At 51.9% G+C, this 11,019-nt stretch overlaps 1 protein-coding gene across 1 annotated transcript; it reads left to right on the top strand.

Moving 5' to 3' along the window:
- Nucleotides 1-9,444: 9,444 nt before the first annotated feature.
- Nucleotides 9,445-10,500, top strand: LOC128993168 (uracil-DNA glycosylase-like). Its single transcript, XM_054416930.1, has one exon. It carries the CDS (start codon nucleotides 9,445-9,447, stop codon nucleotides 10,498-10,500), a length of 1,056 nt encoding a protein of 351 aa, XP_054272905.1.
- Nucleotides 10,501-11,019: the final 519 nt, after the last annotated feature.

Raw genomic sequence — 11,019 nt, 5'->3', positions numbered from 1 at the left:
AATCGCTTCTGTACAGATCCTCACGAACCGCTTCCGCGTTCACGTCTTTGTGGCAGATGAAGATCGTGTCGTCTCTTTTGTCCGAACACCATGGTACATAAATACCGCGGTGCATGTTTAACAGCAAGCGTTTGTCTCTTTTCACCGACTCGGTCAGGCTGTCGCGTAGATCTCCTATGCAAGTCTTACTGTCGAGTTCCACCCCCGCTGTCAGTTCGGACATCGAGTACTTTACCATTCCGATATCGGACATTCTCCGACGAGTGGTGGTGGTGGTGGTGGTGGTGCCGTGGCTGGTAGACGGGTGGTTGTGTCGGTGGGGATGGAAGTCTTATTTGGTAGGAAAGCAAAGACAACGACGGTTGGCCCTCTTGTTATATACCCTCATCACGACTCCGCCGATCTATTTTCTCGCGTCCTCAACTCGCGAGTGATCGAATCGTTTTTCCTCTTTTTGCGTAACAACTTCACCATCTCACGATTGCGTTGCCTGGTAGACTCGCTCAGCGTCGGGAAAAACGAGTTCCATTCTTTGACGATTTGACGTATTCCCGAACGCGCGGATTCCTCGTCCTCCTCGTCGTCTCTCCCGACGTCGAAACTCCCTCTCAAACGCCCGAGACGGTAGTCGCAGAACTTCCTCACGGTCTCTAACCACATTGAACACCAGCGTTTGTCGTTTACAATGAAATCCTTGCACATGATTGTGTGCGGGTAGTCGCGGTGGTTTCCGAACGTCTCCACAACGATGGTGTGGAACAGGCGTTTCGCTCGCAGTCTTTCGGAATTGACCGACGCTCTGGGTCGGTCCACTAGCGCCTCTTCCTCCTCTCGCATCTCGTCTTCGTTGTCGTCATCATCGTAATAGAGGATCGACCTACTCGCCATGCCGGTTCTACGACCGTCGGATTTCCTTCGGGTTTCTCGTCGGAGGCGGGCGAACGCGGTCTTGTCCATGATGTGTTTCAGACGGCACCGCACGGAGTTCCAGTCTTCCGCGCCCTCTTTTGAAAACGCTTCTCTGTATTTGTCCGGGTCGTACAGCTGCCAGAATCCACAAGCGTGGTCCTTGGCGTCACACTCGATTCGTCTGGCCTTCACGGGACCGCCACCGGCCTCGAGTGTTTCCCCCGAACCGTCGTCATCACCGTACGTTTCCAACACGTACAGGTAATAATTATCGAACCACGCAGACAACAGTCTGTTGATGGCGGCGGAGAGACTCGTACAGTCCTTGACGAAATGCACAGGCCTCAGAGACCGCCATGCACCCGGTTCGCCCGCGTCCAGACGTTTAGGATCCAAAACCGCGTCCGCCACCGTACAGAACGACGGCCAGTAGCCCGTCTCGTCGTGAAACGAGTACCACTTTCTCAATACCGTCCTGACGACCGTCCAGAATTCGATGGCGTTTCTCGGTTTGTACGCCGCCACGTGTATGTCGGTCGTGTCGATTTCGGTCGTGACAGAGCACAGGCGACGGTTCAACGAGAAGTCGGACAGTTCGCACGTGTCCAGAGAGTTCAACATGAAAACCAACGGCCGGCCCGTTTCCGGATCCGTTGAATACTGGACGTCGTGGTGGACGTGTACGAGGTTCTGAGACTCGTCGCTGGGAAAGAGCGAACACGAGCCGTCCGAAAGGTGTTCGCGGTGTTTTTTGAACCAAGGACAACTCATCGGCGGTCAAATTAAGGTGTGTGATCGTGAAGGGGAAACGATTGATGACTCTTAGATATCACAGACCGTCTGTGTTGGGCGACTCAATCCTTTCACAGTGCTGTGTGACGAACTCGGGATCTTGCGTGCTGTCACCAGCACCCATGACAGCCGACAACCGATCGAGTCCGTCGAAGGTTTGAAAGAACTGCTCTATATTACCATCGTAATAAGGATAAACGGCACCCGCTGGTAGTTCCATCCCTTCTACAACACCGCCACTCAGTGGTACCACGCGGTCGCTGGCTTCGGTATGATTCCGTTTTCCGGTGAACAGCTTGACCACCACGGCGTTCCTGCTGGTCGGCAGCTCCGTCACAGCCGTGCCGCCCACGGTGAAGTAGGGCAATGCCAACAGCGACAACGAACGACCCATCTGTTTGCCGAATTGCCATTTCTGGCGCACCGTGACTCCGCGTTTCAGCACGTCCAACAGCACCTGTGTGGCTATACGTCGTGTCAACTGCGAAACGTGTGACGGCGCCAGTTCCAGTGCAAGACAGTATCTCGCGATGCGCTCCAAACGCGGTGTGGTGATGTTTAGACGGTTCGCCCTTCTGTAGTAATCCACTATGCTGTACATGTCTTCGAACGAGTCCGGACGGTTGATGAGGATCATCGCGCAACGCAGGCGGATCTCCTTGGCCACGGAATTCACGAAGTTTGTGGCCAACATCAAGATGCGAGTACCTGTATTCGCCTCTTCGTTGTTCTTTTCTGCCGGTCGCAGAAATCTTTCGAAACAACCGACGGTGACCGCACGAGTGTAGAGCTTCTGCTGACTGTCACCGACACCAGGCACGGATAGGAAACTGTCGGCTTCATCGACGAACAGGAGTATGTCCTCGTTACGATGGCTCTCCAGATAGTCGAAAATCGCCACGATGTTTTTTTCACGCTCACCGATGTAGTGGCCGCCGAGAGACGCCACCGACACGGTGTACACGTTCAATTTGTATTCGTGGCCAACGGCCAGCGCTATGGATGTTTTTCCAGTTCCGGGTGGGCCGTACAACAGGATGGACAATGGCTGTTCGACGACCGTGGTGGCTTTTCCCACTAACGCCCTCACCTCCGCCACGGCGCGGTCTTGGCCGATGATCGCGTCGAACCCTCTGGCTACGCTCATGTCGAATCGTGAGAGACCCGCGGGCAGCGATGCCGCCTCCTGTGGTGATTTGGTAATCGATCGCAGATCGGTGGCTCTGTTCAAAATCGACAACACCTCACCGAACGCCCTGTTGTTCGTGAACAGGCGTTTCAACATGGACACGTTCGACTGGACGGTCTTCCTGTTCACCGTCGTAAGTACGTCGTCTATGTCGAACTGTTTCTTCACCGCCATCAAGTGCAGCGCCATCAATTGGTACGGGGAAACGCCGTTGTGTTCGATCGAGTAGGCGTTCTTGAACTCCAGATCGAATCGCACGACGGAAAAATAACAGTCCAACAGTTTGTCCACCGCCAGACTGTGGCTGAACTCGCGGATTCCTCGTAGTGCCTCCTCCGCATCCTCTCTTGCGTCAAGCAGTCGTCGGACGTATGTGGTCCTGTCGGACCTCGATACCGCCATCGCGTCCTTAACAATTCGAATTCTCAATGATGGAATAGCGATGGGTGGAGAGTGGGGTAGGTGATATGACTCACAACCTGGTCGCCCCCGTCTCGGAGGGACCGTCGGCTGCCATGAAATAGGCCAAAGCGGCCGCGTAACCGATCAGAGAAGAATTTACCAACAACCGCGACAGGCGCTTTCCAAACGAATTTTCATCGCGTCTCTCATCACGCTCCTCAACCTCTTCCGCCTGGTAAACGGTCGCCCGTTCGGTGTCTGCACCGCGGCGGTTTCGCCGGTGGGCACTGCGGTTGGTCTCTTCTATCTGGTGTTTATACATGTCGTATGCCGAGACGAACTTGGCGTCAATAGGTGTCTCGTGTCTCGCTTGTGCCATCGCTCTCTTATTACTGTAGAATCTCACGGCCGACCAATCGCCTGCCGAATTCGGAAAGTCCCGAGCCCGTGTAAATGACACCGGTGACACACGCCGCGCTGTGATCGTCGAACCCCCTCTGTCCACACGGAAACCGGTCGAGTGGCGTTTCGGAATTGTCCGAACCCACCATCACGGTATCGTACGATTTCACACAACCACGCGCGATCGTGACTGTATACGAACCGGTGTCTAGACCACCCCCAGACTTGCACGGTGAACACGCGTGTGGTAGTGACACCATACCGGCAGGTAGCTTAGGCGACTGCGGTAGTGGGCTTATGGCCGATTTTTCTGTACCGGTGTGCCCATGGCTGGACAGACAGCTGCAGTAACCCGTGTGACCCTCGGTGTACTGAATATGTGTCACGGCTCCGTATATATACTTGGCGCACTCGTTGCGTCTACTTCGCAGGCGGTCGAAACTTGTCCGTACGTACGAGTTATTCATGTGATCAACTAGATCGTCCGTACACTCCCATCTGAACACTTTCTCAGATTCGCCGTTGTCGTTCATCACCAAGACCATTTCACTGCGAGGATCGCCTTCGGATCCACCCACAGGAGGTATGCCCGTGGGCAGACGACCGGTGTATACCAGATCGGTGGCTCGGTCGCGTATGGCACCACCACAAACCAATATGTCACCACCGTCATGACCGCCGAACAGATCGGGCCACCGTGGCACGCACGACGGTAAACTCCTTCCGTATGGAGCGGTGACCAATCGTGATGTGGCCGTATTGCAGTGCACCGCAGCTGACGGGTCATTATTGGGTGATGTTCGTTCGCGGTGGTCGGAACGCATCATCCTGTGGATCACCAGACCAGTTGCAGTGTAGAAGAATATAACAATAAACAGTCGTACGACAACCGACAACAGGCTGCTCATAGTTGCACGTGCGCTACCCTTACCTCTTTTTACAATCAACTCCGACAGCGAAAAAACCTTTCGATCGGACCGCTGCGTCCGAAAAACTCCCGTTCGGTCAACCACGACCGCGTGATTAACAGTGCGACGTATCCCGCGACTGAAACCAGCGCGTAGTACGCGCTCGCGGACATACATGGGGCCCACCATACGAGGTAGGTGATCAGTAGCGCCAGCGCTATCAGGTTCATCCATCGGTACCGGACGACTTTCGTCTCGTAGTCCCCGGTGGAGAGGTTGCGATCACTCATTGTACTCGACTAAGCTTTCGTGTAAAATTCGAATCGCAATCTCAATCCTCTTGGCTTATATTCTTCCCTTTCGTTTACCGATTTTGCTATTGACAACTTACAAGAGGTCGACTTGTATCTATTCCGGCTTAGACTGTTCATGACCACATTCTAAGTTTATAACTTGTAAGTGTTCTCGGTCCGACGATTCGAATAACATGGTAAACGAGACGGGGACAGAGTCCGGTGATGCCACCGCACCGCTTGGCGGAGTGTGTAAAACCACCACTCCGCAGATCACGTTCTTCCCGACCGTCGGCTACAGAGCGATGGTCGGAGGTGCGAGAAAAATAGGAGGCCTAAGCCCTTCGTACCGTATAATGTCGTCATCTGGTGAATACGGGACGAACCGATGCAAAAGTCCCGCACCGGACAGAAAGGTAGGCAGCGGCGTTCGAGGCCGATCGCCACCATGTAGTGGTAGAAAACTGTTGGGAGGAGGGGTGGAAGCGGCAAACCGAGATCGACCAGTATCTGCAGGAAATGCCTGTCCTGCGAACAAAAGTAAAGCTGGCGGAGGTCGGTTGTTGTCGAGCCCCGCGAAAAAGGCGACGGGTCGTGTGTCGCGCTCGAGATCCCGATCTGGTTCGCGTGCGAGGAGGTTCGGCACCGTGAAGTCGTCACCCAACCGTTCCGGATCCAGTTCACTTTCGCGGAAATCTACACGATCCCGATCACCAAAGAGAACCAATAATTCCAATATCAGTAGGAAGAGTAAAACCAAAAGATCGAACAACTTCAGGTCCCCGTCCGGGCTTAAGAGTGGAACTAGTAAAACAAAGACCCCGATCCCTAGTAGAGTGATGACAAGAAGGCGTGTGGACAGGAGATGAGAGCCTTTCTATGGCGTACGATAAAAACTAAACACTTCAGTGTTATAACAATAAAAACATATAAACAAGAAACCAAGACTTCAGGAATCAGTTATACTATCATCCCTCCGTTTCTCTCTCTCTCTATGTATGTGTGTGTGTGTGTGAGTGTGGGTGTGATTGTGTATACACTGTGGTTGGTCTCTTCTATCTTGTGTTCGTACGTGTCGTATGTGTAAAACCCCAGCAACAGTCATCTGTTTCTTGACATGCGTTCAAAAAAATACAATGGATGCTTTGATGAACGGCTGGCCAATGTTCGTGTGTCATTTGTAAGCCATGGCGTGGAGAGAAGAGTGGAACAGTCAGTCGAATCTGAAAGACCCGTCCGACGGGTCGTCATCCGAGTCGGACTCGTCCGCAGGAAGATCTGCGAGCTCGTTTCGTCGATCACCCGGTAAAGGTTTGCCGCGTTCCAAAAGCAATTCGCGAAATTCGTCTCGTTTATCCAGACCGCGTTCGAGAAATTCCACTAGTGACGCTGACAACCAACGTAGTCAACGCGGTTCGGTTAACCCACCGCCGATACCACGCAGGTCGCAATCGCGATCGCCACCGGTTGAGAACAGATATGTTTCGCGAAATTCGTCTCGTTCGTCCGGATTAAGTCCGACGGATTCAGCTAGCGACGCTGACAACCGACGTAGTCGACGCGGTTCGGTTAACCCACCGCCGATACCACGCAGGTCGCAATCGCGATCGCCACCGGTTGAGAACAGATATGTTTCGCGAAATTCGTCTCGTTCGTCCGGATTAAGTTCGACGGATTCAGCTAGCGACGCTGACAACCGACGTAGTCGACGGGGTCTGGTGATACCACCGTTAACGCCACTCAGGTCGCAACCACGATCACCACCGGGTGAGAACAGAGGTGGAGGCGGACCGTCCCGACATCGCATCGATTCGGGGTCGGACGACGACGGAATACTAGGAGGCGACAATCTATCTTCTTTTTCGTCTGGTACAGACAACAGTCGCATTCGACGTAGAAACGCCGATCGACAGAGGAGGCTGGCCGAAGGTGGACTGAATCATGGCGAACGGGCGACGAAGGGTCGATTGAGAAACCCTTCCAAATACACGGACAAATCGATGCACACGAACCTCGATCGGTCCGCCGTTGTAGGGAACGCGCGACGGCGCATGGCGGACGGTATGCCGAGGGAGATCAATGCTATCTGTACGAACCGGTTGGGTAAAGTCCGCATGTGCAAAAGACTACTGACGCCGATGAACTTTCGCAGACTCTACCTGCGTCTGGACTACATTTTGCCACGAAATCTGCTGATGGCATTGACGTTGGACGTGTCGGACAACCGGTTGCGGACGTTGGAAGCTGATAACGTCATCAAGTATTATTATGCAGCCGGCACGTATTTGAGAGCCTCGATATCGTCGGTTGAAGATGAACTGTTGGACTCGGATCTGGCCGTGAAGTGGTTGATGAACGCGATACAGATAATGGGGGAACTTCACAAGTGTACCGGACAGACTACGATGGCCCAAGCGATTGACGAGAAATACCATCGCGATTTGGATGTGAACCGGCTCACACTGGGTGCTATGATAATTCGTACGTTGCCAAACATGACGGAAGATGTCAGCCGGGAAGATGCCTTGTCCGCTCTTCGACGCGTCACCGAGATCGTCAAACCGACCAACATACGAATATGGGGTATCGATAACGACGGGCTCACTAATGACGAGCGTGTACCAAAATACGCAGATAACGTGTTTTTAGGTGAAGCAAGGACCAACGAGGTACGATCATATCCGCTGAACGAAAAAATATCTTACATAAAAGATGTGAATCCTTAGTTGCCACTCGGAAGTAAATGAGAGTGGAAGGGGGGGGGGGGGGTTGGAGTGGGTTCAGAATGTTGACGTCGACGTCCTGTGCTCTACGTGCTTTCTACATGACACGGAGGTTTTATATCCCCCGCCGCCTACAATTGAGTGGTATTCTGCTGAAGCTTTCTCACACGTCTACTTCTACAACACGATGACTTCGGAAACCAACACGGAGACGGCTGCTGGCGGCCATGTACACTTTGACGACGACGTACTGACCGAGTGTCAGCTGGTCGAAGATGATTCGGACGAAATATTTAGTGTCTCGAATGTTATGGCGGCCCCGGTCAAGCGGCGCCGCTCGGCCATCGACGTTGAAACAAACGATGAGGTGAGAAAGGTCAAACGAAAGCTGTTTACCGAAGATGATGATATTATGTCTCATCAAGACGATATAATTGAAAAACTAAAAAAAACTCCGACCATAGATCAATTTGTTTACAAAGATCAAGTTGTCGATCTTCGTGGCCCGCTACCGGATTACGAAGGAGCCAAGTTTGTACTGACCAACGTTTTCAACACGTTTGTGCACATCGTTTGTTACAAATCGTCGTTGTCGATTCCGACCAACTCTATGCTAACCATACAACTGCTCACCGACAAGAAAGATCTGCGCAAACTAGAAGCGGACCGGTATGAAAACTCACACATCCACCTACCACGCATGTTGGAAACCATGTTAGGCTTGTTGGACTACCGCAACGGCCCCGCGTATTACATCAACCAACTGAAACCGGTATCGTGTTTGGTGAACAAAAGAACCATGATGGACAAGATCTCTTACCGATCGATGGAGGCCACCACCAAAAACGGATCGAACTACATCGAACTGTCGTTCAACAACCCCTTTCGTTTCATATTCTTTGGATTCACACATCGCCAGGGACAACAGAGGCCGGTCGAGGTGGGTCTGAGCCAGTTTTTCGGAGATTACATGCATAAAACACTCGATGACATGCACGAAGTACTCTACGCGTTGGTCTCCAAAGAGATTGAAAAGGCGAAACGCGGTGTAAAAGACCCAGAAGCCATAGCGGCGGCGCCGTTTGGTGGTGGACTACAGCGAGTGGAACCGGCACCGATACAAGGTGGCTTACGAGATATGGAAATGTACTCGAACCGGAACTCCGGTGAACCGGTTTTACACGACTATTTACGTCAAGTGAATTTACCGTTGACCAAGAAAGGCAACATTGACATACTCGTCACCAGCGGTGGTGGTGGTGGTGGTGGTGGCAAGGGTGGAAAGAGTGCCGAAGTGGCGAAAATGACGTATTTGACCGTGGAGAAAAACGACAAGGAGGAAACCGGCTGTTTAAAACTGGTCGATTCCGAAATCTCACAAAATGCGATATTTTTGTCCTCGTACATAAGGTGCAGAGTTCTGATTAAAGAAAAAGGGACGTTTTCACTTCAAATCTACACCAGACATGGCATACAACTGATGCCGTTCACCGATAAGATCACCAAGTTCGACGAACTCGATCCTCAAAACTCAAAAGCGAGTGAAAAACAGAGTTGAAATGTATTAATCTTTATTTTTTGTTCGATTCACTTGTAAGGTGTTTGTAGCAATCAATAAAATTCAAACATTTTTATTCGAATATGGTTCAGTGTGTTTTACAGAATTCCTTGTTGACGATATATCCTCGTCCCCATTATTTTTTAGAATTAAGCCGACACACACACACACAAACAAACACACACTCTGTAGTTAGTTTCACAGTCTCGATCGCACGAGTGTGTGTTTGTGTTCAGTGTCTAGTCTTGTATTATTGAAGTACAGAAAAATGAATGTTACAAAGGACGAATCGGGACCATCTGATAACAAGAGGCAGCGGTTTATGGATAGTTACGTCGTAAAGACATCGAAATCGACCGCGACTGCCAACACAGACACGTCTGTCGCGGAAAAGGAAATGTTGGCGGACCACATGAGGTCGGCACATGTCAAGTCGAGTCTAGGAAGAAAGACGGAAAAGGAGTTCAGGCACTACATGACGTCTAAATACACAGCGTTGTGTTTGGAATCGCTGCCTCACCGCTGGTTCAGAGTGATTTTCGACCAGAACTCCGGTATGGACGGGGGCGAGGAGCGTGCCAACAGCGACTCTACGGCCAGCACTCTAAACGCGGCTCTGAGCGCGGAAAAGCGCCTGATATGCCCTCAACCAATGGAGAACATGTGGAAATGGGCTAGAGCCATACCGGACCCCGACGGGGTGCGAGTCGTGGTGGTCGGACAGGACCCGTATCACACGGTTTTTAGGAAACACGACGGCACGACGGTGACTATGGCCGACGGGTTGGCGTTCAGCGTCAATCCCGAATACGCTCGCCTGGGAAAACCCCTACCGCCGTCACTGGTGAACATCATGAAATTGGCCGACAGCGCATTCAAGTCACGGCGATTCGACGAGAACGGATTTCAAGGTGATCTGACCGCATGGACGGAGAATGGAGTGCTGCCGTTAAACACGACTCTCACTACCGTCGAAGGGATTCCAAACGCCCACTCTAATATCGGCTGGGACAGAGTGACCGATCGTATTTTACAGTGGTTGGGGCGCAAATCGACGGACGACAACGAACTAAAACGTTCGGCACGGATCTTCATGTTGTGGGGCAAGAACGCCAGAGACGCGATGGACTTCATCGATCGTTCCACACACGTCTGTCTGACCAACTGCCACCCTTCACCAATGTCGGCGAACACTTACGGGTGGTTTGAAAACGACAACTTCAAAGACGCCAATTTGTTTTTGCGAACACTGGGCCACCCCCCGGTGCCCTGGTCATGTCGCCACCGGCCGCACGGAGAATACAAAAAGTTAGCAAACGAATGAGTCTATTGAATGGAAAAATCTATTTTACATGACGAATAAAAAGTTTCTGTACACATTATTTTTGTTGTTTTCCTTATCTCTAGCATATCACTCACGCCGTGCGGCGTCGGAACCCGAGCCGAACACGGCGGTGAGTACGGTGTCGGTGATTTTCTTGAACAGGTCTGTCATGACGGTTTTCACGAGCATGTAGCGATCGTAGACCCGTGTCATGTCGCGATAGAAAACGCTTTCCAGGCTGTACACGACGTTTCTCCACTTTGCGGGCACTAGGTTGACACAGTACACATAACTGAAATGTAATCTCGGTACATGTTCCACGGACACCGTACCGTCGTCTCCGCACTTTGAAACCACTCGGTCCGTGGAACCGCTCACGAAAGCAGCAATCTCGTGTTTTAACGATTCGTCACTCAGTATTGAAACGACGTCGTCTATGGTCCTTTCTACAAAAGCACGACTCAACGCCCGTTTGTTTCCTTCGTTTTCACCCCGCAAGTACATCTCAGCATGTTTGCC

This window comes from Macrosteles quadrilineatus, unplaced genomic scaffold (genome assembly GCF_028750875.1).
Source record: "Macrosteles quadrilineatus isolate MER2022 unplaced genomic scaffold, UCM_ALF_1.0 Scaffold_4__1_contigs__length_99947679, whole genome shotgun sequence".
In the NCBI taxonomy this organism is placed as follows: domain Eukaryota; kingdom Metazoa; phylum Arthropoda; class Insecta; order Hemiptera; family Cicadellidae; genus Macrosteles; species Macrosteles quadrilineatus.
The sequence above is the reverse complement of the archived record's forward strand: the minus strand, read 5'-3'. Positions and strand labels throughout refer to the sequence as shown.